The following is a 27,827-nucleotide window of genomic DNA, read 5'->3' on the forward strand; positions in this document are numbered from 1 at the left end:
TACTCTAATTCAAAGTCTGTAAGAGACCAACCCCCCATCCTCCTATTTAATTCCCAGGACCCCAAAGGTTACCATTTTCTACACTGAAAGGATTTTTTAAAAATATATAAACAGGTCACTATACTCCTTCCCTAACATTTCTAACATAATTAAGATCAAGCTGTGCTATTTTTCAAATCACCAGGTTGGGAGCAATAGATAACACTGTCCTTGCAGTGATTGTCATTGGTACTAAATAACATGACCCTGAGTTAATTTCCAACCTTCTTTCCTCCTTCAAGAAGCGAAGTTGAAGCCTTGCCCAAAGGTTTCCCAAAGACCACCAAGCTCCCGCCAAGGGCATCTGTACCTGCTTCCTTTTCCCTCACACAGTACACATTTGTAGGGCTTGGGCCTGGCATCACTCTGTGTTTCTGCAATCACAGGCATTTGTCTCTTTCTATCCATTCACCCTATTCCAACTGTCTAATACCTGATGTAGAATAGCAAGGATTGGCGAAATTTTCCCATTAGGGGATAGAGAATAGATATTTTGCTGCTTGTAGGCTACATGGTCAGTGACAGTCAATATGTAAACAAATGGATGTAGCTATGTTTCAATAAAACCTATTTCCAAAAGCAGGTAGAGGGTAAGGTTTACCAAGCCTATGATAGACATGGGTTTTTTTGTTGTTTATTTTTGGGGCTATGGCCATACATAATTCCAATGATAACACAATGTCCCTTAGAGAGGGTTCCTTTCTCTAGTCTACCTACAGGTGGATCCTCACGGGCTTTGTAGAAAGGTTGGAACATAATTAAGCATGAAGGGCTTATTCATGCTGAACCATGTCTTGCATGAAAAGCAAGTATAAACAACCTCAGAGATGTTAGGCAAGGTCTCTGCTGGGGTGACAAATGAGTGGTCCTACTACCTTTCACTGACCTAGCATACAATTCTGAGGGAAGGGTTGTTTGTTTGTTTGTTTGTTTTTAATTTTTTTGAGGAAGGATCTCACTGTGAAGCTCAGGCTGGCCTTGAACTTACTGTGTAGCACAGACTGATTCAAACTTGCCACTCTCCTACCTCAGCCTCCTTAGTGCTGGGATTGCAGGCTTATATCACCATGATAGGGGATTTGGTTAGCATAAAGGAAGGTCTTGGTATTTCTCCCAGGCTGGTCCGGAACTCCTGGCCTTAAATGATTTTCTTGCCTCAGCCTCCTTAGTAGTTGTGAGTTGGAACTACTGGGATGAGGTCAGATTTGTGCTTCTCCTTCTTACCTTCTTAACTGACAGGTCATGGTCCAAGTCACCCCCTGAATACTCCTCAGGCTCTGGTAGGTCTTTCATCTTGATAAGCAGTTCTGCCTTGGGGGCTGATGTGCTGTAATAGGCAGAATTGGTGGCCAAGGACACAACCCCTGGCACACCTGAGTCCTGTTTCCTGGGTGAAGAGGCCAAAATTTTAATCAGCTGTGGCACATGCACACTCTTTGAACCCAGTACCTGGGCTGTGACAAATGGCACCGACAGAAGGACAAGAACCAGGAAGATGAGAAAATAAGGTGAAACCCAAAATATTAAAACAACAAAACAAAATAAAAAACCCTTCCCCACTACTACTCACAAGGTTCACAACTATTAGTCATCGCTGCCATTGTTTTTCAGTAATAGGTTGGGAATTGTGGGCCTTGCTATGCTAGGCAAATGCTTTCATACCCAGTTGTATCCTCAACCCAGGACCAGAGGATTTTAATTTTTAAGTGTGTGTGTGTATGCTCTGTTGAATCTTGAACAGAACCGCTGGGCTCCATATACTAGATACCAACTGTACGCCCCCAGATGTAGCAAACAAAAATGTTTTTAGATACTGTCACATGGTCACATGTCTCTCATAGAAGCAAAACTGCTTTTCCCATCAGTGATTCAGATTAAATCCAAGTCCTTACACAAGCTAGGTTAAGTACTTTACCTCTGAGATGCATCCTTGGCCCCTAGGTAACTGAAATTTAAACAAACAAACATCTCCAATGAAAGAAAATGTTGTTCAATATAACATCCTTACGCTAGAAGCAGACTTTGTAATGTGACTCAAAAGTAGGTGAAAGGCAGGTAGACAAAAGATACACAGATTAAACACATGTAAAGATTACATGATAGCTGTAGGACACATATGCAATACTAGCTTTCAGGAATCTAAGGCAGGAAGATTTTGAGTTCAAAGTCAGTATAGGTAACTTGTCTCAAAACAAAATAAAATGGGTAAGGCTTATAGCTTAGTGATGACAACTTTGCCTAATATATATGAGGACCTGGAATCTAGTTCAACATTATCAAGAAGTGGGTAGGAGGGAGATAGGCAGGTGTGCTGGCATATTCCTACAACCCTAGCATTTGGGAAGCTGAAGGACCAAGATTAAGGGAGCCCAAGTTTCACAGAGAGACTCTACTTTAAAAACAGATATATAGATGGACAGGTATATGATATGCATATTGAATATTGAGATTAGATGATGGACACAACACAGGTGAGTGGGTGGACAGTTAGCCTCACAATAACAGAGGGTTTCTCAGGACCAGCAGTGGGAGTATCTGGGGGCTGTCTAATACACTATAAGATCTTTAGTAGTATCTGCTGCCTATCCACTAGATGTCAGGAGTGCTCCATTCTCCAGTGTAACAGAGAAACCTACCAAATGACATTCCTAAAGGTCCCTAGAGAGGATGGACATGTGGATACTGCCATAATCATGCCAGCTGTAAGCTAAGGACATTAGCAGCTGCAGTGGGCATCATCTTACCTCTGCTAAGTCCCATACAATCAAATCCAGGTATGATAATTTAAAAACTTACCAAAAAGTACTAAGTACTGGGGACCCAAAGGAAAACCATCACCTCCCCCCAGAAGCAATCAGGAATATCAATATTACCCTAAGTCCCTTCTTTCACTTCTAAGCCTGCGAGATAGGGAATGAGGAACAAGCACCCCATGTTATGTGCTATCTACTCACTTGTCCTCTGTGACTCTAGGTGAGGGGACTTTGGGAAGCAGCTTCCTCCGCTGCTGAGCTTCCTCCAGAAGGTACTCGTCTTTGGGGAAAATTCCCTCCATCAGATCCATGGTGGTTTTGATCTTCACACTGGGGTCCAAGATGTCAGCCAATGACTTGTCCTTTCCCACAATCTCTCTGGCTAATTCTTCAGACTTCAAGTCATCCTCGGTCTTCTCCTTGGCCTTCCCATAGTTGAGGGAGGGAGGGGAAGAACAGCTATCTCTGACAGGAGGTGCAGGGGTGCTGGGAGGCCGGGGCTCTGGAGGGCGGGCTCTATAAGGGGCTTCCACCTCCTGTCGTGTGTACACACAGAAGCGAGAGTAGCACTGCTCCGATGTACTCAATGTCTTGATCTGGTCCCTCTCCAGCCCACTGGGCAGTGCGGGCAGCTCGGCTGGGCATGCGAGACTCTGGCGGCTCTCCTTCTCAGGCTGGCTTTCTGAGTGTACAATTTTTATGGGCACCATCTTCACAGTGGTGTTGTTGTCCATTACCCGCTCAATTCTGCAAAGACAAGGGCTGTCCTCTGAAATCTTGACATGTACAGATTCCCACCCACAATTCACACAGGGATCCCAACACAAAGACCCACTGTCAACCAGCCAAATAGAAAGACAAGGCAGAGGTTGGAAATTGTCCTCATCTGACCCCCTCACATGGTCTCCGGATGCCTAGCACTCCAACTCAAACTCTGCCACACACCTATAGGCACTGGAGGGAGAGAGAGGTCCTGGATGACATGAGATATTTAATATTCATTTTTTCTTTCTTATGAAATTGGGCATTGAACCCAGGGACTTAGGTGAAGAAAAGTGCTCTATCACATGAGCTATAGCTACACTCCTTGATTTCGTGCTTTTATTCTGAGGGCAATGTAAAAAAAAAATGCATCAAGCCCTATTTGTTAAACTTCCTTTGTAGGAAAAATCATCAGTGGATAGAATTACTACAAGTCTAAAAGTAGGTTGTTCTATACCATCAGGTGCCTGGGTTGCCTTCCATGTCCCTGGAAGACTTCTATTGGGAGTTGCTGTGCTTGGAATCATTGCTGAGTACCTCCACCCATGAGTCCCTCTCAGGAGCTTTGTCATGTGCACTGCATCCCATGTTCCATGTGTCTCCCACATATTGACACCTGAAGCCACCCTTACAAAGACATGCCACTGTAAGGGATACCCTGCTGTACACAGGGAATTCACTTGTTCTGTTTTAGTGTCAGTGATTTACCCATGGCAAACATGTTTTAAAAACGACAAGTTTTTAGCTAGGCATAGTAACTTATGCCTGTAATCCTAGCACTAGGGAGGCTGAGGCAGGAGGACTGCTGAGTTTGTGGCTAGTCTGTGATAAACAGCAAATAGATTCTCAAAAATGCAAAAAAGAAAACTAGCATTCACTGGGACAAAAGCCACTTCCTAGATTCACACAGGTCTTCAGCCCCAATGTAAGACACTTTGTTTTGCTATGAAGCCCACTGTGTTCACTATAGTTCTAATGACTTGAGAAGCTATAGGAACCCTAAGCTGACTGGCTTATGAAAATGCTGTCTATCACATAGGTCATCTTATTGCTTTTCCTACTGCTATAAGAAAGTTTATGTGCACCCAAATTCCTAGGCTAATTTTTTTTTGAGACAGGGTCTCACTATGTAGACCAGGCTGGCCTCAGAGCTGCCTCTGCCTCTTGTGCTGTAATTAAAGGCATGTGCCACAATGTATGGCTTCCTAGATTGAAATTTAATACCCTAGGTATGGTCTTAGAAGATAGGGCCTTAGAGAAGTGGTATGTTGAAAATGGAGCCTCATGGATGGATAGTATCTTTATAAAAGAACATTACAGAGCTTCCTGCCTCCTCTACATATGAAGACATAACAAGAAGGTGCCATCTATGAAACAGGTTTCTGAATCTGCCACACTTTGACCTTGGTCTTCCAGTCTCCAGAAACATGAGCAAGCCATGTCTGTTGTTTCTAAGCCACTTAGCCCATGGAATTATATTAAAGCAGAAACTACCAGACTAGGACACCTTCCCTCCAGATCCCTAACAATGCTATTAATTGAAAGATGCTTAAATGATACCATTTAAGACATAAAACACAGCTGAGGCATACATATAAAGCTGTGAATTCAACACCATAACTGGAGACTGTGCTTGTTTTTTTTTTTTTTTTTTTGGTTTGTTTTTTTTTCTCTTGTGGTTGTTAATGTCATACAAGCTAATATCCTCTGGGAAGAAAGAAGTGCAATTGGAAAATGCCTCCATCAGACTGGCCTACAGGCAAGTCTGTGGGGCATTTTCTTGATTAATTTGATGTGGGAGGGCCCAGCCCACCGTGGCAGGTGGTCCTGGGTTGTATAAGAAAGCAGGCTGACAAAACTGTACAATGGGAAAAAGAAAGCATCTTCAACAAATGGTGCTGCAATAACTAGATGTCAACATGTAGAAGATTGCAAATATATCCATATCTATTGCCAAGCACAAAACTCAAGTCCAAGTGGATCAAAGACCTCAACATAAATCCAGTTACACTGAACTTGATAGAAGAGTATGAAGTAGTCTTGAACGCATTGCCACAGGAGACCACTTCCTAAATATAACACCAGTAGCACAGACACTGAGAGCAACAATTAGTAAATGGGACCACCTCAAACTGAGAAGCTTTTGTAGGGCAAAGGACATGGTCAATAAGACAAAATGACAGCCTACAGGATGGGAAAAGATTTTCACCAACCCCACATCTGACAGAGGGTTGATCTCCAAAATATATAAAGAACTCAAGAAACTATACATCAAAATACCAAACAATCCAATTAAAAAATGGACTACAGAGCTAAACAGAGAATTCTCAAGAGAAGAATCTCAAATGGCTGAAAGACATTTAAGGAATTACTCAACATCCTTGCATCAGAGAGGTGCAAATGAAAACAACTCAGATACCATCTTACACCTGTCAGAATGGCTATGATCAAAAACACTGATAACAGCTTATGCTGGAAACGATGTGGAGCAAGGGGAACACTCCTCCACTTTTGGTGGGAGTGCAAACTTGTACAGCCACTTTGGAAATCAGTATGGTGGTATCTCAGAAAATTGGATATCAATCTACCTCAGGACCCAGCTATACCACTCTTGGGCATAACCCAAGGAATGCTCAATCATACCAGAAGGACATATGCTCAACTGTGTTCATAGCAGCATTATTTGTAATAACCAGAACCTGGAAACAACCTAGATGCCCCTCAACCAGAGAATGGATAAAGAAAATGTGGCACATATATACAATGGAGTACTACTCAGCAGTAAAAATCAATGACATTATGAAATTTGCAGGAAAATGGATGGAACTAAAAAATATCATCCTGAGTGAGTTAACCCAGAGTCATAAAGACAAACATGGTATGTTTTCACTCATAAATGGATACTAGATGAAAGCAAAGGATAACCATACTATAACCCACAGCTCCAGAGAAGCTAGCTAACAAGGAGGACCCTAAGAGGGACGCATGGATCGCAATGGAAGGTAGGGGATGGGGGATGAGAACATAAGGGAATGGTATGGTAGAGCTGGAACAGGGACAGAGTGGGAGAACAAGGAAAGAGATACCATGATAGAGGTAGACATCATGGGAATAGGGAGAAACAGAGTGCTAGGGAAGTTCCCAGGAATCCAGAAGGATGACCCCACCATAGATTACTAGCAATAGTGGAGAGGGTGAAGCAGAACTAGCCTGCTTCAGTAATCAGATTGGTGAATACCCTAACTGTCATCATAGAGCCTTCATCCAGTAACTGATGGAAGCAGATGCAGAGATCCACAGACAAACAACAAGCTGAGCTCCAGGAGTCCAGTTGCAGAGAGAGAGAAGAGGGATTCTATGAGCAAGGGGCATCAAGATCATGATGGGGAAACCTACAGAGACAACCAAACCAAACTAGTGGGAACTCATGAACAGCAGACCAATAGCTGTGGAGCCTCCATAAAATTGGACTAGGCCCTATGCATAGTCGAGATAGTTGTTTAGCTTGACCTGCTTAAGGGTCCCCCTGGCACTGGGATCAGGATCCATCCCTGGTGCATGAGTGGGTTTTTTGGAGCCCAGTGTCTATGGTGGGACATCCTACACAGCCTTGGTACAGGGGGAGGGGATTGGACCTGCCTCAACTGAGTATACCAGGCTCTGCTGTCTCCACATGGGAGGCCTTGCCTTGGAGGAGGTGGGAATGGGGGATGGGCTGGGAGGGGAGGCTGGGGGGTGGGAGGAGGGAGGAGAGGGGGATCTGTGGTTGGTATGTAAAATGAATAGAACACTTCTTAATAATAAACAAAAAAAAAAGAAAGCAGTCTGAGCAAGCCATAGAGAACAAGCCAGTAAGCAGTGTTCCTCCAAGGTCTCTGCTTCAGTTCCTGCTTTGATTTTCTTTAATGATGGCTTATAAGCTGTGGGGTGAAAGAGATCCTTTCCTCCCCAAGTTGCTTTTGGTCATGGACCTTATCACAGCAGTAGAAACCTAAGTAGGACAGAGATATAATTACATCAATGATGTCCTTTCTAAAATGATTTTTTATTATTTGAGAATTCCACACATACTCATGTTTTCATCAAATCCACCCCACATTCCCCCACTATTCCTTCCCAATTTTATGTTGCTTTTTGTTTTGCCTTGTCTTTTAAAACCTCTGAGTCCACTTAGTGTTGTTAGTATGTGCATGGATGTAGGACTGTCTGTTGGAGCATGGGTAGCCACCCAGGGGACACATCTTGAAAGAAAAACTGACTCTCCCTCTCTCATTGATTGCCAACAGCTTCTCAGTAGGAGGTGGGACTTTGTGACATCTATGCTGGGATTTGTCTGGCTTAATCTTGTGCATGCAGTCAAAGCCACTGTGAGCCCCTATGTGCAGCTGTCCTGTGCTGTCTGGAAAACAGTTTCATTGTAGTCATTTACTACATCTGCCTCTTACAAGTTTTCCAGGCACTCTTCCACAATGATCTCTGAACTTTGGGAGAAGGTGTGATATCATGTCCCATTTAGAGTTGAAAACTTAGAAGTTTCATATTCTCTGCAAGAGTTATTGATCTCTATGTTAATTGTCTTCTATTGCAAAAGAAGTTTATCTGATGAGGGTTAAGATGTACCAACCTATGGGTATAAAGACAAGTACTTAAGGGAAGGTTTAATGCCATGTCCACTTAGCAGAATGATAGTAGTTGCTTCCCTTTCTCTCCTGGGGTCTAAGACCTACCCAGCTATGAGTTCCTGGCACTGTTAACAGTAGCAGACATAAGTTCTGTTTTGTGGAGCAGCTCTTAAATCCAATCAGAAAATAGTTGGTTACTCCCATAACATTCCTATCACTATTGCACCAGTAGATCTTTCCAGGCAATTCATCATTATAATTCCCAGAGTTCAAAGCTGGGTAAGATTGTTGATTAGTTTATTCCCCTAGTATTGTCAATAACACCTTCTAGCAATATGAAGCTAGCCAGTGGTGATTAAGCTTTTAGGTCATTACCAGCTTGTTTTCATGTTTTATGATTCAAGTATGTGGTATCTTCAGCAATAGGATCTTACCATGAAGTTCTGGAAGGTAACCAAGAGCAATGGTAATAACCTATAATGGATGGGGTCTATGAGACCTTACTGACCAATAACTTGAAAAGAGGTAGCCCATGACACTGGGCTTTTTAATCTGAGTTATTCAGAAGTTTAAGGGTGGTAGGTTGAGGAACTATGGATATAGCTCGGTTAATAGAGTCCTTGGCTATCTTAGCACCTTAGAGGTTATATGCAATAGGATGAAGAGTTCAAAGACATTATAGGTTACACAGACAATCTAGGCTACACAGTGAGTTCAAGACCAACCCAGGTTACACATCAAGATCCTGTATCAAAAACAACAACAACAACAAGAGGGAAGGAAGGAGAGAGGGGAAATTTAAAGAGTATGAAACTATTGGACATTACTTAACTTTACCTGAAGATCTTATACTTAGGTTAAATCTGATTTTGATCACTGGCAAAACATGCTTAGTCTGCATGTGCCAGGGAATAAGACAAATGGAAATGAATTCAGCACGAAGGGGATCATGATGTCACTAAATTATAACTGGTCATTTGAGCTGTAGCTTATTCTCCACACAATTTTCTATGGCCAAATTTTACCCTAGTGTTTGAAGCTGCAGCAAGGCTCCAGCAACAAACACTGAAGGGATGATGGAATGAATACATAACATGCTGTCATAGGACAATACCTTGCTGAGTTGTCTTCATGGATAAGCAGGGGAGGCTTATCTGTCAGCTTCTGTGGGGCAAACTGGGGTGAAGGGGAGCGAGAGGTTTCCATGGTTGATGTCTGTAGCTGTCGACACTTGGAAGAGAGCTGGGCTTCTGGCTGAGGGAAAGTTGTATCCTCATTCACATGCTGGCTGTCTTGTAGCTGGGCACTGCTGAGCACAGAGGGGCTACAAGAGAAGGACAGGTGAATCACACACACATCCGGGACTCAGTAAATGGTGCTAGTGAGGACTTGTTGGGACAGCTAGGTAAGAGTCTGTAGGTGTACTCTCTAGGCTCCAGTACTTCTTGGGCTCGAGATTAGGCACTGAAGGCTTTTGAAGTGGGGCTGTCTTCTTAGGGTTCCAGGCTGTGCTCAATGGCTACAAAGTGTGCTCCTGAACAGGTAGGGGTGAAGGAGGACCCTGGATTTGGGGTCCCAAGTCTGACAGTGTGCTCTCCTCTGAGTATGTATATTTTTGAGATAGAGTCCTGGCTTGGTCCAGGCCATCCTGTGGAGGCTCTGGGTCTTCCTGGGAGTGGAACAATTCTGGCAATGTGGAATTGGCCTGTGGGTTCTCATTTAGTAGGTCCTGCAATGTTCTTAAACTGACTTCCTAACACTGGGCATCTGTTTGTCTAGAGGAAGATGTAATAAAAATTAGGCAAGAATTCTGATTAGAATCTTCTCTGTTAGATCATTTTAAGGACTACAAATTTTCTAACACCTGTGCCTACTGCCACTTGTGATGTGGTAACAATCTATAACACATGCTATATATGTTAGGCTATATGTGGAACATGTTCTATATGGAACACGAGGCATTAACGGCACATACATATAGATCTGGCATAGACACACATGTATATACTAACTACATTTCTTTAATTAAAATAAATACATCCCCACAAAAAAGAAAAAAAAATCATGTTTTTGTGAAAATTGTCAGATCTAAATATATTTGGGACTATTTAATTCAAGTTGTAATATTTTTACACAGCATATGGAAAATGCTTATATATATATATATATATATATAGGGACAGACCTTTTCAAGATGGGCCAAGAATCAATTCAGTCATAAAAACCTTTAAAATAAGACATGACAAATGAGAAAAACAACAACTGTTTATTTTGGAAGCAGCTATGACTTACAGAGTTTCCCCTTACACTATCATTTCACATGAACATACATATATATGCATAGGCCACGCCCATGACATACATATTGAAGCTGGTCTGGATATATGATTATCCATGTCAAAAGCCTATGGGCTGACTAGCAAATCTGTAACAATTCAGTGTGTAGTACCTCTGCCAACAAACCACACCAAACCAATCCCAAGGAGAAAACAAACTCCCGATTGAAGGAAAAGAGCAATTCTCAGTCTAAAATTGACTTTTGAGCTGGGCATGGTGTTTCATGTAATCCCAGTATTTGGGAGGCCAAAGTAGGAAGACTGCATTTAGTTAAAAGTCAGACTGGGCTACAAAGTGAGTTGTCTCAAAAACAATCAGTTGACTTTTGAGGGATACAGTATATAGTTCAGTGGTAGGACACTTGCCTAATATGTGCAAGGCTCTAAGTTTGATCAATAGGTTGGGGAGGGGGGGGACACACTACCAAGAAAACTTTGCTACTAAACGAAAGGACAGCATGTATAAATAGCAATGAGATGATATAACCTAGTCACCGACAAGAGGAATGCAGACCCATCCCTGTTTCATATCCAGAGTGCTTAAGATGCCTCTTTTTACAACCTGGACATGATGTATAATATCTCGGTGTTGCAGGTGTGGTCTGCAGGACTATTACACCAGTGTCCTGCCTTGTGGACGCTAACCCTGCTGTGTTCTGAGAAGAGGAGAGAGGAAGGTCCTGTCCTGGGTTAACACATACTCCAGAGTAGAGCACTCTGACGCCCTACATTCCAAAAACAGAGAGTTAAACAACATGGAGCTAGAAACTGACATCCTAATGACACAGCAGCAGTGAAGACTCATTAAGGGAAATTATTTCCTCTTGCAGAGAGGATGAAATCTCTGGCCTGTGTAGAGATTTAACATTCCTGAGCTGGCTACTGACCTGGCTAAGGGACTCAAGAGGGTGGGTTCATCTTTAAACCATGCTAAGAAAGATAAAGGAATAGCCTTTTACTTAGACAATGTACTTTTCCTTCCCTGAATTCCTGCTCCCTAGTGTAGGCCCTACAAGCTGCTATGATGTTCTGTAGGTTTGCCTGCCTTGGAAGAATATAACCTTTCCTTTTGTTGTTGTTTGTTTCTTCTTTTTCAATGCTAGCCAGAGCCTAAGTATACTTTCTCTAGCACTTGGGCTTTTTCATTCTTCCTAGGCAGACACTCTACCAAATAAGCTACATCCCATGCCCCTTTTCACATTCTATAAGGCTTTCCTTCACACCATGTGGCTGAGTTCCATACTGGCTTAACTCAATCAACATGGTTCTTTTTCCTTCTCTCCTCCAGTCTCCCCTTCTGCATAGCTGCTTAGGTTTACAGTTTGCTTGCCCTGAGGTTCTTCTTTTAAACTCTAATGAAATTGTCCTCAAGTTTCTGTTTGAGGCCATTCTTAAATTCTTTTATTCATAAGGGGACCCCAATTTCCCTGGTATCACCAAGAAAACAAAACAACTTAGGTCCTCATGAACTGCTTTTCCTAATATTAACTTCCTGAAATGCAGTAGCCATGTGCCCAGCCAAAAGATCCTGGTACTTAGTATTTGATAAACAGCCACTGTATTATATAACCAGAATCAAATGAGCTGCAATTTATTGCTAAAATCTAAGTATTGTTAGTTACTCACATGAACACTGGTTAAAAAGGAAGCATATTTGCAAAATGACACTGGCCTGGAGGGTTGAAAGTATGCTTTCACACATGCTAAGCAAGCACTATACTGCTAAACTATATGAGCAGTTTAGCAATCTCTGATTTCTAATCTCTGATCTCAGACTGAAGTGTCTGAGACTTACTCAGAAACTGAAGAGAACTCATACACCAGAGGCAGCTTCACTTGCAAAGAGGGGTTGGTAAATAATGACTTGGGGCAAAAGATATGCTGAGAAAACATGCCTTGAGCTAGACTGGGCTTCTCTCCTGGCTAGATGACCCCCTAGGTTCCTTCTTGGTTTACTCTAGAAACACCCCATATAGCATTAGAGGGCTCTGTATTTGGCAGAGCAGTGCATAGCAGAGCTCACTTATGCTAGCAGTTTAGTACACAATGATCTACCTAGAAAGTTATCTTCATTCACACTACAATTGACACAACAATTTAATGTACCTTCCCCCAACAATTCCCTTCTCTATTTTTCTTGGCCCTTTCAAACTCCAAGCTTGCAGGGTCAACACTATAAAATCACCAACTGATTTTAACTGCCCTAGTTAATAAGAATCCAGTAAATCAGGTCACAGATATACATAATAAAAAAAAGACCAAAATGTAACAATTTTGAGTTCTGTTGGGACCATATTCAAATCTGTGTGTTTTTAATGGTGCTCAAGAGATATATAACTCAGACAGAGGCTAGTATGATATGTTTGTGCTATGTTTGAATGTAGGCATATATTTATAAATAGATATATATTGTCTGTGCGGATGTGTATGTGAATGTACATGTGTGCCAGTTGTGCATATATGTGTATGTGCTAGGTATCCATACTCTGTTGTATTTTATATATGTAGATGCATGGCTGTGTATATGTGGCTATGTCATGCACATACATCCTTTGATTTATACTATTTTTCTTTTTTTTCGTTTTTTTTAAAGATTTATTTACTTATTATATATACAGGAGAGGGTGCCAGATCTTATTACAGATGGTTGTGAGCCACCATGTGGGTGCTGGGAATTGAACTCAGGACCTCTGGAAGAGCAGTCAGTGCTCTTAACCTCTGAGCCATCTCTCCAGCCCGATTTATACTATTTTTCTAAATCAGGGTCTCATACAGTACATAACTGTTGATGCAAAAATCACAATTCTCACTTTAAGGGAATAAGAGATAGTTTATTCAGGGGCCATATTTGAGTAACTGTAACTCAGGAACACAGGTTTAGGTTGCCCCAAATTCCATGTTCAAATATGGAAGAAGATTCATAGTTTTACCAAACAAAGAAAGTCATACAAGGCAAGTTGGTGTGTACACCAGAGGTGGTTACAGAAAGATTGGGGGGAATTTTTCCTATAGGCCTGAGATGTTATCTGATGACATTCTTAGCTTTGGGATGGTAGAAGCTAATGGTCCACTAAGTTAATAGATTCCAAAGGTTTTAATTTATTAGTCACAAGATATTCCAACACAGAGGTAGACAAGAAATGGTTATTCACAGGGCTAAAGCTAGTCCAAGTGAAGCATTCCAACATCTTCATATTACTACAGTTTTAAACAGCCAATTAGCCTGTACAAACAGAGCTTCTTTCCAGGAATTTTCATTGATACTATGTTAGCCTCAAACTTACCATCCTTCTGCCTCAGCCTCCCAAGTGCTGAGATTAGGCACGTACCACCTTATCTGGCTTTTGGTGGGGATAACTAGGAAATGAATCCAGATGCACGCTAGCATGTGCCCTACCACAGAACTATATCCTTAGCCCCCTTTTTTTTAATTTTAAGACAGGGTCTCAGTAACTTGTCCTTTAATTCATTCCATAGCCCAAGTAGGCCTTGCACTTGTGATGTATCAGCTTCAGCCTGTTGAATAGCCAGGCTTGTCCATTTTTCATTCATTTGAAATAAAACACAAGTGACAAAAGGCCTATAATCTTGGCACTTAGTGGGGGCAGAGATAGGAGGATCAGGAGACCAGGAGTTCAGGGTTTTCCTTTGATTGCATAGTGAGTTCAAGTAGCTTGGGCAATATGGCAATCCTAAGAAAGGGAAGGCAGCAAGGGAGGCAGGAGGGAGGGATGGATGTCCAGAGACAAAAATATATTATATAATATAATAAGATGACTTAAGGACTTTGTTTCCTCGTGTCAGTATGCTACCCTGAGAATAATACTGGAGCAGGAAGTGCAGCCAAAGGAAGGCTGCAAAGGCAACAGCATCCCAGAGTCCTGGCAACTGATATTCAGGCTGGGTATGTGGTTCATTCTCATCTAAAACACCAATAACTAGTTACCAAAAAAATGCATCAGCTCTAAGGTGTGAAGGGGGCTCTAAGCAGAGGTGCCAGAGACCTGCAATGGGTGCTACCAGGCATGCAGTTCTCACTAGACACCCACCATACAATCAAGGTGGTAAATGGTCTAGAAGAGGATTACAGAGTCCAACAAAATTCACCTAAAGAGGACAAGTGCATTGCAAGAGCCTACCATAATGCCATGTGGCAGAAACCAATTGTTGAGATTAAGTTGTGCCCTGCTCCAAGTTACTCTGTTATATAAACAATGGTTTTTCAGGCTGTGTTTTATCTGAAGAGACTCCATTCTAAAAGCAGCTTTGGATTCAATTTGGAGATTGGAGGATGATTGTACCTTGGTCTACATAAACACCATCATTTGTCCAGCACCACTCACAAGACACACACTGGTAAGAATGTATTTCTAGGAGAAGAAAGCATGGTCCTGCCCAGTACCTTGTGGCACCAGGCAACCAGGCACTATTATGGTGAGCAAATGTATGGAGTAGTATGGGGGGGGAGGGAGAGAGGGAGGAAGGGAGAGAAGGAAGGGAGGGAGACAGGGAGACAGGGGGAGAGGGGGAGAGGGGGAGAGGGGGAGAGGAGAGAGAGAGAGAGAGAGAGAGAGAGAGAGAGAGAGAGAGAGAGAGAGAGAGAGAGAGAGAATGAGAATATGAGAGTTGTTCATTTCCTATGGACAGAGGTGTATCTGAAGAGGAGGAGAGGGCTTGAGGTGGGTGGCTTAATTACCACGCAGGGCCATGGTGATGCCTGGGCCTGGGCTGCTGCTGGGGCCCATGTCTGGTTCATGGCCCTGATGCAGCCATGGTCTCTGTTGATGTCCATAGCTCCTGATATCACTGAAGGTTGAGAGGATAGGGCTGTACAGAGTTGACTCCACCCCTCAATGGCTGCAACACCAGGAATAACTGGTCCTGCCCCTCACCAGCTGAAGCACTCAGGAGAAAGGGTCCTACTCCTCACCTGGGCAGCACAATGGAGCTGACCCTATTCGTGGGGACATGGGTGAGCTGGCCCTGAGAGGGTGAGAATATTAGAGGAGGTCATGCCCCTCTAGTCTGCCATGTGGTGGCAGGGGTAAGGAGGGAAAGCTGCCCTTTTCCATTTGCCCCTCGCCAGCTGCAGCACCCGGGAGAATGGACCCTCTGCCTCGCCTGGACAGCACAGAAAAGTTGACCCTGTAGTCAGGGGTATGGGTGAGTCAGACCTGAAGGTGTGAGAATGGGATAGCTGGTACTACCTCCTTGTCTGCAGTGTGGTGGGGGGTGGTGGTGGAGGGAAAGATGCCCTCCCCACTCACTCCTACCATCTCTAGCTGGTGAGGGAGCTGACCCCTTTCATGGGAGATCTTGCCCTGCCTCTCATCTGCCATATGGTAGCATGGGTAGGGGACAGATACTCCTTCCCCTCCACACCTGTGGCATGTGGGAGAGCTGGCCCTGAGGTCATAAGAACCAGAGAGTTGTCACTGCCCCTTACCAGCTGCAGAACTCAGAAAGCAGGCCCTGCACATCCTCTGGGCAACACAGTAGAGCTAGCCCTGCTGGTGTAGGTATGGGAGAGCCAATCCTGATGGCATGAAAGCAGGAGACCTGGTCACGCCTCTTGCTCATTGCTACAAGGAGTGAACTAGCCAGGGCAATACCAAAGAGCTCACCCTGGTGGTGAAGACGGGGAGAGTTGGTGGGCTGACCGATCCTGCAATTACCCAAGCTCAGAACTAAGGTTGAGCTGTCCCACCCCATCTATAATCCTCTGGAGCATGTAAAGGGGCCAATCCTGCAGACCTGAAGCTGCAGGATCTCTATGACACAGGACAACAGGATATTCCAGAGAAATTCCATTAAGGGCCCAGTATCAATAGTGTAGCAGAAACCAGAGGCCTCAAACTAGACCAATGACTTGTTGCAATGAACATTTCCAAGTAGATATTATGGATAAATGAGTAAACTGTGTGACTCACTGTGTCACACTATGGATTCCACGACAAGATTTTTCTTCCTTTCTTTCTTTTTTCTTCTTACTTTTTCTTAAATTTTACTTTATTTTGGAGATGGGGTTGCAAGGGAAGAGGGTGGATATGAAGGGATGGAAAGATGAAAGGGATCAAGATGCATGATGTAAAAGACACAGAAAATAAAAAGAAAGTACACAGAAAATAAATTAAAAGAAAGTTTAAAACAAGAATGTATTTCTAAAAGTAAAATGGATTTTATAGATTTACCAAAGTAAACTGGGACTATAGGAACATATGGTCATATTAAAACCACATCAGAAAGGGCCTGAGAGATGGCTGTGTGGTTAACAGTGCTGCATACTGCTTTTCCAGAGGACCTAGGTTCTGTTCTCAGCACCAATGTATGGCTGCTTACAACTACCTGTAAGTACAGCTCTAGACAGACCCATTGCCTCTGGGCCCCTGTGGGCACTGCATTAATGTGCATATAATGCACCCTCCACACCCCCAACACACACACACACACACACACACACACACACACACACACACACACACACACACACACTTAAAATAAAATATTTTAAAATCTTAAGAAAAAAATAACAACCCATTTTTCAAACCACATAGGAAAATCTGGTCCAAGAACTTATTGGACACATCAGATGGAAGCAAAATGGAGACACTCTCAGATGGACTTTAAAAGGACATCTAATGGCCCCTACTACCCTATCATCTGATTACCCAGTATATGCATCAGAGATTCAATAGGCAGAGAATTCTTGAGTGTCCCAGAAGCTTCACTGAGATTCAGTACCTACTGTTGAAATGATCACTTGATTTGCTGTCACTCTGCTTGTTTGTCTGCCATCCATTTGTGTATCTATTCTTCTGTCTTGACCTACTTCTATGGCCTTCACAGTCCCACTCCTTACTTTTGCAGCTCAATTCCACCCTGAGGCTTGACTCAAGCCTGATTCTATAGCTTGACTCACAGCAAACCTTCAACAGTTCATTATATCATACTCATTCCCACAGAGACTCTTTATGCTGATGGGACTACTTGGTAAATTCCTGCCAATAAAACATGATATACTTCATGAATTTATTGTTTTCAATAAATGCTGGCATCATAGAAAAGCACAAATGTGTCTGTTCTGGTTTAGCATGCTCACACCACCAATCAGGGAAAACAGACAAACGCTCTAGAAATCCTATTAACCTCACTGTTATTTAAATTGGCATATCTGATCCTCCTCTGGAGACTACCAATCCCAGAACTCAATGGGGAGTTTCTGTATATGAGGAATAACTGTTTTATTTCCAGACTCCATCTGCTCACTATAGCAGCTGAGAAATCTGCATTCAATGCTCTCAATTTGTGTTTTCTGCTCCCTGAAGCCACATCTTAGGCACACCTGTCTCCTTACCACATGGGCCCTTAGACATGCCAGCCCTATTCCAATCTTCATGTCCCACCCTAGCATGGGACTCTGAAGTGGTCTTACTTCTACTCAGCCTCTGCTCCTCACCTAGCATGAAGCACCTTAACAGGTGGCCCATGAGCTATATTCTCCAGGGCCTAAAAGGCAACCCTTTATATATGTAAATATCCCAGCACTCGGGTAACAGGCAGGTAGATCTCTGAGTTTGAGGCCAGTCTGATCTACAGAGTGAGTTTCAGGACAGCCAGGACTACTCAGAGAAACAGTGTCTTAAAAAACAAACAAAAAAAAAAAGAAGGAAAAAATATGTAAATAGCCTTGTTCCTGCCACTCACTTTTAGTCACTGTGAAGAATGTTACACATGGGGGGGGGGCGTATTTTTTCAAGAAGCAAACAGCTAAGTCCTTGATGAAATAACCTTGTATATGGACATTCTAACTTAACTAATTTTTTTGCTACTGTATTATTACTAATTAATTCATTATTGTTTTGCTTATAGACTTCATAACTATCTTTATCAAGGATGATGGGGGAAATTTTCCAAATCTTTTGGATTCATTAATGAACAAACACTACAGGGTCTTCCTTTCCCACCCATTCTTGGCTTTTGCTGTCAATGACTGGAACAGGACTCTAATTCATCATCAGTTTTTGCTCTATCAATGACATGGTGTCTAATGCCTTAGTAAAATATGAGTCCCATGTAATCTGGTGTTTTGTTGGCAGATACTTCTAATAATGATCTATAGTATACCAGCTTTATGTCCATAAACAAGCTTGAGGAAGCTTCATAGCCTTTCAGATACATGGTCATCACAGGCCATACTATATCACACGTGTGCATTGGTCACTTTTCTAGTCACTGTAATAAAATATCTGATAAAATATGAGAAGAATGCTTTCTTTGGACTCCTGGTTTCAGAGGGATTTCAGTCCATCATAGCTAAGGATGACATGGTAAAGAAGTTCAATGGCAGTGGGAACATACAAGGGAGGTTTTTTCATATCTTAGTGGAACAGTAAGCAGAGAAAGCAGGGCAGAATAAGGGGCAGGAATAACCTTCAAAGGCTCATCCACATTTCTACCAGCTAGGCTCCATAGCCATCCAAATTGTGCTATGAGCAGTGACTGAACATTCAAAACATAAGGCTATGGGAGACATTTCAGATCAAATCATAAGTGGATAGCTGTAAGTAATCTGAGGCACAGAGATCCCATGATATAATAGAGAATTTGTGTGGAGTTCCTCTGAGCCATGCAGCTAAGACAGATGCAACAGCTGTCTGTAGATGAATGGAGCCATCCATGGTTCTCCATGACAAAATCACCACACAACTGCTTTCTAAGACACAATACAGCCCAGGTAGAATACACACAGCTCAGGTAGAACAGCCCAGAGTTCTGAGTTAGGACAGGCATTTCCCCCAAGAGGCTAAGTCAGCCACTCAGTGATTACTAGGTGTCAAGGCCACCAGTAAAACTCTGGGCTATGACAGAACAAACTTTCAACAGACAATAACACTGAGTGTGGTGGTTTGAGTGAGGATGGCCCCACAGGCTCATATATTTGAATATTTGTTTCCCGGTTGGTGGAACTGTTTGAGAAGGATTGGGGGTATAGCTTTGTTGAAGGAGACTAAGGGGCAGGCTTTGAGGTTTCCCAAGACCTGTGTTATTCCCAGTGTGTTCTCTCTCTGCCTCCTACTTGCAGGTGAAGATGTGAGTTTTGAGATGTTCCTGTTGCCTCTGAAACCAAAAGCCTAAATAAACATTTTCTTTTATAAATTGCCTTGGTCATGGTATTTTGTTAAAATAGAAAGTAAGACACTAAGGTACTTCCTCCTTTCATTTAAGCATGATATAAAATTCTAACATGCCCTTACACAAGCTTATTATTCACAGTACACTGTCAAGAAAAGCAACATGGACTAGAGAGGTGGCTCAGTGGCTAAGGCAATTGCTGTGCAAGTATGAAGATGAGTAATCCCATTGCTCCTATACTGAGGTGGGAGGCAGAGGCAGGAGAATCCCTAGAAGTTTGTATGTGAGTAGCCTGGTATAGGCAACAGTAAAACAATAAGACCCTGTTTCAAACAAGGTGGAAGGTAAGAACCAATATCTGAGGTTTTCTTCTGACCTTCACATGCATGATGTGTCATCTATATCCATTATAAACAACACAGACACAGACACACAATGAACAGGAGCGGTTCTATGCTGTGGCCTGAGAATCATACTTGAGAGCTAGCTGCCCAATTTATTTGCAAAGTACCCAATTAGCTCAGAACAACCAGGGTGGAACCCAGGGGCCCTGCCTTGGAAACAGAGTTGCGTTTCCACAAAGGGGAAATGTCAACATCCCATAAGTCTCATGTTCTCTGTAATTTCACATTCACGTTTGAAAGTGGCATCCAGGAAGTACATCTCCACTGTCTGTGGGTATTAACAAAGGTGATTTGGGAAAGGGTAGACTTATTCATCATCAATTACAGATAGCTAGTCTGCCCTACAGCTTAGAGGCACATATCAGTCAGATCTGTGTGTAGAAGTCAGGTAACTAACTAGGAGACAGGACACCCAAGACACTCCACATACTAGTCTCCCAAGTAAGCCCCTGGTATTCTCCACCACCCTTCCCACATTCCTGATAATTCTTAGCAGTCACATTAATTCCTTGTTCAAGTACAAGTGGAAGGCTCTTCCATCAACACAGCATCCCATAACTGTCAAATGAAGTGGGAAATAGACAGTGGGATATGGCACCAGAGCCCCAAAGAGGCAATCAGTTAACCAACTGACCAATCAACAAAGGAACAGACCTTATCAAAAACATTTAAAGAGAATGAACATTTAAGAATAATGGTACCAGTTACATTTGTAGAAATGCCAATTAATCATCAGACTTCCCAGAGCACAAGCAGCTGCAAAGTAGGGACTGTCTGATTATCCTTTGCCAAATTTTCAGGCATGGAAACAAGATGGTTGAACATCTCTTATCTCAACTGTTTGGGAGAAGACATATTTGAATTTGGAATTAAAAGATTATTTTGGACTATTTGCATACATACACATATGAAAAATGAAATACCTATGGAATGGAACTTAATTATAAACATAAATGCAATAATGCTAACTTATGCCATGCACTTATATTCATAGACACACATTTACATTTTACATGATTCATATACATAGTTGAAAGAATTTTAGTTTATTGTTTTTAGTGCACCTGTATTTTTACTTCAAGCCATCACAGTATAATGTATAATGTCAAGTGTCAAAATTCAACTCTTGTGGCATTGTGTTTCTGATTCAAGAGAATTTTAGATTTCAGGTTTGTGGACTAGGGATGATTAACCTGTATTTGCCAAATTAACATATAAATTATACCTATGATGACAAGGAAAAGAACTATTTCTGCATGTTCTGTTCAAACTCTTAGATCTTTTCATTTAGTAGTTTTCTTTGTTTGGGGATTTGGGGGAGTATCTTTAAGACAGGATCTCACTATGCAGCCAAGACTGGCCTCAAAATTGCAATGCAGCCCGGGCAAGCCCACCTGAACTTTCTGAGTAGTTGAGATAGCAGATGTACACTACCATGCCCAGTCTTTTGTGTCTTGCTGGATGTCCTTTGGGGGGAAACACAAGCACAGAAACATCCTGACTTTGGTCATGTGTTTACTACAATGCCTCCTGGCTAAAACTTCTCTTTCTATGCCAGCCTGTGTTTTTCATACCATGTGGGAAAAGCAATTACTTGAGAAAACCAGATGAGTTTTATTTCTCCAACGTCTTCACAGATGGATTTAAAAGGTTTGCAGTTTCCTTGGGATTTCATTTTAGCTTACAGAAACTCAGATGCCAAGTAGCAATGAAGTTGCTTTAGACAAAATGATAAGTCATTTGTGGTTAAATGGGTTGGGGAGTAGATAGATTAAAAGAGAAATTCTACTCACAGATGATGCAAACTCAAATTAACAGGCACTGACTTTTAATACTATCCAGTAATTTTAAAGAGGGGAGTAGGCTGGGAAATGCCTGATGTGCAAGCATGAAAATTTGAGTTTGAATCACTGACATCTATGTAAAAGCTGGATGTGGTGGTGTATGTGTGTAACACCAGTCTTGGAGAGAGATTTGGAAAAAAGAGGATCCCTGAAGCTCACTGGCCAGCCAGACTCACCATATTGATGAGCTCTAGGTTAAGTGAAGAGACTGTCTTAAAAAATAAGGTGGCCTGGTCTACAGAGTAAGTTCCAGGACAGCTAGGACTACACAGTGAAACCCTGTCTCGAAAAACAAAAACAAAAAAAGAAGGTAGGAAGTGATAAGGACACTAATATAGACTTTTGAACTCTATATGCATGTACATACACACAGACACAGACACAAACACAGAGAGAGACACACACACATACACACAGCAGCAGCAGCAGCCTGGACCTGGAAATTATAATAATCTATTATAACTGCTGTTCAAGTGTCCCAGTGAACAAACTAGGCTTTTACAACACACATTCTGAGAATCTGTGGCAAGGTGTTTCTCATTTCTGTTGTGCCATCACTTCATACTTGGTCCCAAGATTTGAGGCAACAAGGAACTGGGATCTGCTTAAATTAGTAAGAAGGCTGGGAAGAGAGTTGAACACTGAAGAATGACATGCCTCAAAAACCATTTCTAAACCAGCTCTCCAAGCAATTTGGATGTCAAGAAAACATTAGGAATCTGTTTTGTGAAACCTCCCCTTCCAAATTCCTTCTCTCCTACTTTTCTACCCACTACATGTAGGTATCAAAAGTTATATTCCTGGCACTTTAATCCTTTACTCTGCATGTCCCTTCCAAAGGAAATAATCATTATCTATAAAAATGGTGACATTTAATGTCCCCTGGCATCAGGTCTAGGGGAAACCTACCTATGTCCCTCCAGTCAGAACAACTTCCTGAGCCCTGGGCCAGACTATCGCTTCAAAATGCTATGCCTTCAAAATGAAGTCTGTGGAGCTCCACTGGGGTAAAACAACATTGCCCCCAGATAAAACTGAAAAGAGGCCAGGAAAGTTTGTTTGTTTGTTCTTAAAAACATAGTTTTCCAAACCTCATCACACTCTTCACCACATAAAACTCTTCCTGGCATTCTCATATGCATATTCATTCTCTCTCCTCATTACTCTCTCTGCCTGTCTCACTCTTCCATCTTTCCTCCCTTCTTTCTTTTACTTGAGGCAGGATTTCAAGTGTCTCAGGTTGGTCTTGAGCTAACTATATAGCCAAAGATAACCCTAGACTTCTGATCCACCTGCTTCCACCTCCTAAATGCTGGAATTAAGGCATGTACCAGAATGCCCACGTTATGCAATACTGGGTATTGAATCCAGGGGCTTCCTGGATGCTAGACAAGCACTTTACCAATTGGGATATAACACTAGCCTAACATTCTCCTTATCCTTTCCCAGTGTTTATAAAATGAGCAATTATACATACTTCGTTGTTGATGTCATTTCCCCTTTGACAACACCGGGAACTGCAAGAATGTGGGACCTCAGGCCTATGAGACAAGCACTCTACCACTGAGCTATAATTCCAACCTGCTTTTATTTTCACATAAATTGCCCATCTCAGACTTGAACTTGAATTTTCCTGCCTTAGTCTCTCAAGTAGCTGAGCTTAAAAGCCTGGTTAACACCAGGCCAAGCCACTGGTGATTTTAAAGTTCTAGTATATGCCTTGCTATGCAGAACAGGGATTAGCAAACTAGACATTTGAATCCTTGGTTTGTCATGTCCCTTTCATTAAGAAAAAGTATGGGTATTAAATCACTGGTGTGCTGCATGGTTTATAAACAAAGTTTTATCATAATATACTTTTCTAGACCAATTTGGTCCTACTGTATGAAAACCTTCCCCAAGATATTGTGAGCCTATGAAAGAGAGACAGATAGGGGCTAGAAAGATGGCTCAGTGGTTAAAACCACTTGTTCTTGCAGAAGTCCCAGATTTGATTCCCAGCCTCCACATGGTGGTTAACAAACATCCATAATCAGTTCTAGGGGATCCAACAGAAATATACATGGTGCACATAAATGCACACAGGCAAAACAGTCATATACATAAAATAAAATAAATAAATCTTAAATTTTTTAGGAGAAGCAGACAAATCTAAGGCTGCACAGAATGTAACTTGTTGAGAGATTTACTAATATAAGTGTGGTCACAGGTTGTAACAAGACCAATTAGAGACCTACCATTTGAGTCAGAAAGGAGTATATATCTAATGACTTCATCCTACATATACCTGCTTATTTTAATTTACTATCAAAGAATAAGGAACATCCCTGGAGCCAGATTGTGGTAGTTTGAATGTAAATGGCCCCCATAAGATCACAGGGAGTGGCACTATTAGGAGATATGGCTTGTTGAATTAGTTGTGGCCTTGATGGAGGACGTGTGTCAATGTGGGGGTAGGCTTTGAGGTCTCCTATACTCAAGCTACACCCAGTTCAGTTTACTTCCTATTGCCTGCCAATCAAGATGTAGTACTATCAGCTCCTTCTCCAGCACCATGTCTGCCTGCATGCTGCCATGTCCTGCCACGATGATAGTGAACTAAACCTCCGAAGCTGTAAGCCAGCCCCAATGAAATATTTTCCTTTTATAAGAGTTGCCATGGTCAACTTACACTTTTGGAGGAGGGGATGAGGGGTGGGTCGAGGGGGGGAGGAAGAGGAAAGATGGAGGGGGACTGGGAGGAGGGATGAGGGGGGATCTGTGGTTAGTATATAAAATGAATAAAGAAATTGAGAAGAAAGGCCCACTTTTAATAGGAATGTGAACAGTAATGAACAAAAAGAAAAAAAAAACGACCAATAAATAAAAAAAATTGCTTTTTCCCAGCCTCCCAAAATGCGTGGTAAGTAACTGGTGGTTACTTAATAAACCACAGAATTCTAAAATTAATGCTTAATATTGGTAAAATTGTAAGAGGAACAGGACTTCCTAGGCTGCTGGTGAATGAAGCATATATAGCAAGGATACACTTCATAGGTTCACAAGGTGATACCTCCTAAATACGTATCTACCATGTTTTAAGATAACCCACATGGAAATGTATGTCTCTCTCAGTAAAATATGCTTACTTAAGTATTATTTGTAATTGTGAATGGCTAGAAACAGCTTTAAATGTCTACAGTGTAAGACAGATTTCTCACATCTTAAAACACCAAGCATAGTACATATAAAAGGTTTTTGTGTTTTTTAAACCCAGTTTACATACACTATGTGGAGAATGACTGCATATATAAAATATATATTTGCAATGAAACAAGACTTCAAAGCAAAGACATTTCCATGTTCTGTAGTGGAATCACTGGGTGAGGGGATTAAGGATAGTTTTAATTTAAAAAAAATTAATTTGAGCTATCTCCCCACCCCATCTAAGACTTTATTTTTTAAAGGGGTGTGTGTAAATAATTAAATAGATACTGAATCTCTTTGGACATCCAGAGATGTCTACCAATGATTTGACAGCTAAGATGCTCTGGCAGAAACTAGCTAAAACCTCTAGTGACCAAGGAAAAGGAAAAATGGATAGCTCAAAGTGGACATAAAATGCCAGCTTCTTCCTATGGCTCCTCAAACATGATCATCACATACATAAACACACATACACATGTACTTACACACACAGACACACAAAAAATCTAAAGCAGTAAAGAGCCATACAAAAGTATTCTAAAAGGCCACATAAATTATTACCTTCCCGATCCTCCAGCATCCAAAGTCAGACTTTGGGGGAGTGGCCAGTCTGTGCAAAGCACGCAGCAGTTAATAGGCATTTACTAAGTCATTTGTCACTCCAGCTGGGTAGCAGAAGCCTTCTACAACCCATTTGGTTAACATAGACTTGTGATTATTTCCAGAACTTTGAAAAAAATGCCTTTGTGCATGCTTGAATGAATGAGAATGCCCCTGCAAAGTTTCTCCTTAAGATAGAGGTAGGTGTGTACGTGCATATATATATGTACAAGAATAGTTTTTTTCTACTATATATAATAAAGTATATAGATATGTCCCCTTTTCTACCACAAATGCAATATTTTCCCATTGCATCATCTATGTCTATATCTATCTATCTATCTATCTATCTATCTATCTATCTATCTATCTATCTATCTATCTATACTTTGCCTAGAAAATATGTCAATCATTCATCAAATTTATACCAGTATTTTTATGTTTAAAATTATTTTTCATTCATTTTATAAATGCAGTTGGTAGGCAGCAAGCTGTTTAGTTATAATACTACCAGATTTCAGAAAACCTTTCCTTAATTTTCCTTTTCTTTTCCTTTTTTTTTTGCCTCTGCACTGGCACAATCAATGCCTAAATGTGTGATTCAAGATGACACCTACTCCCATGAGTCAGTGGATACAGACTCAGATAGTGTGTGTATGTGTGTACAGAGATAGCTATGCAGCAATTTCCCTGTGAAAATGGCATTTCTTCCACACATATGAAAGCTTCCTTGCCTGTAGCAAAGGCAATTCATCATTTAGCAACATGACCAAAAACAATAACCTGCATTTTTAATCATAATGTAAGAGGCAGAAAAGAAAACACAAGTACATGTATAATACATTTAAAGAAAGGACACTATCATAATCAAAATAAGTAACAAATTACAAGAACTAAAAATGTTAAAAGCCATGGAGATTCCATTTTCTCCTTGTAGGTTTTTTTTTTCACTGCAGTTATCAAGCTGTGTGAATGTACCCATGGACCGATCGCATGACCAAGCATGCACACCTGTTTTTTACCCACCCACTCACCCCCATTTGGATGTGACTAACTCACCATTTTCTTTCAGTGTCCACACTCAGTGTCTCAGGAGTGAGAGTGCCTGCATCTTATAGCTACTGAAAAAGAAACGGCAATGCAGACAGGTCTTCACAGATTCCGGCATCCTAGTGCCAGCATACTCAGGTCACCCATGTGCTTCTCACACAGAGCAATTTTTCTACACAGCAACGGCTACCAGTCCCACCAGTAGGGACGACAGCTTTCAGTTCCAACGTGCTTTCAGCCAGCTGTAAAAACCAAGGCTGCAAAAACTGCATGTATCCTTAGACATGCATGCAGTATGGACAAACATGTCCCCTCTCACATGTGTGCATGGTTGCAGAGCTCCAGTCAGAATCTGCACCCTGATTTGCATGATTTTTCATCTTTAGACAGAACAATAAACAATGAGAATGTTTGCAGATCTTGCCAGATCAGACCCACGCCATTGTGAGCTGACAAACAACCTGCCCTTTAAGACAGTAGAACAAAAGAAGCATTGGGAATTACACCACCCCCCTCACAAATAGCACAAGTGATTTTTAAAAGAGTTCCCTTCGGGGATAAGATGCCCTGAGAAGGAGCGCTAGAGTCTCTTACCTGCACCCCTGCTCGCTGCTGTAGACTGTGGCTCACTCTGTCTGCAAAGGCAGCTAAGTGCTTCAGGGACCCACAGCCCGCCTCTGCCACCGCAGAATCCTGCTGCCTACAGCATTGAGGAGTCACGAAGGCATGCTGGCAACAGCTGGAATATCAGAGCCTCCTGCCTTATGATGTACAAGTTTATGCAGGCTCTGTCAACTTAAGAACCCAGTATATCTGACCTCGGGGAATGTTTCTAACACTTCCTATGATTAAGCTGTAAGAAGCTTCTCCTTTTAAAATCCCCATCAGGCATGGGGGTGGGGGGAGGTCCTTCTTTTCCTAATTTTTAAAAATGAAAAATACAGAAGAATCTACTGCAAGGATATCATTCATGAATTCTACTTAAGAACTCTCAGCAATGCTATCACAGGCTATACATGGTCTAACGCTATAACCACAATGCAGTTAAAGATGACATTCAATAGCCTATTTTATGTCTGTGGATATTCTTACACCGATT

The 27,827-nt window shown here is 41.8% G+C and overlaps 1 protein-coding gene across 3 annotated transcripts in view; it reads right to left on the reverse strand.

The window, feature by feature from the left end:
* Positions 1-27,827, reverse strand: part of Shroom2 (shroom family member 2) — a 164,369-nt gene that overhangs the window by 10,031 nt on the left and 126,511 nt on the right. Inside the window, exons 1-4 of one of the 3 annotated variants that reach the window (XM_015990779.3) lie at positions 27,323-27,435; positions 9,291-9,500; positions 2,994-3,539; positions 1,264-1,426 (exon numbers count right to left, since the gene is read on the reverse strand). In XM_015990779.3, the coding sequence (XP_015846265.1) occupies positions 1,264-1,426; positions 2,994-3,539; positions 9,291-9,382 (801 nt within the window). In that variant the 5' untranslated portion in view covers positions 9,383-9,500; positions 27,323-27,435. Of the gene's footprint in view, positions 1-1,263; positions 1,427-2,993; positions 3,540-9,290; positions 9,501-26,737; positions 27,066-27,322; positions 27,436-27,827 lie in introns of those variants that run through there. The other 2 variants (XM_015990780.3, XM_006997791.4) reach the window with 2 other exon arrangements.

The sequence above is a fragment of the Peromyscus maniculatus genome, chromosome X (assembly GCF_049852395.1).
Source record: "Peromyscus maniculatus bairdii isolate BWxNUB_F1_BW_parent chromosome X, HU_Pman_BW_mat_3.1, whole genome shotgun sequence".
Lineage (NCBI taxonomy): Eukaryota > Metazoa > Chordata > Mammalia > Rodentia > Cricetidae > Peromyscus > Peromyscus maniculatus.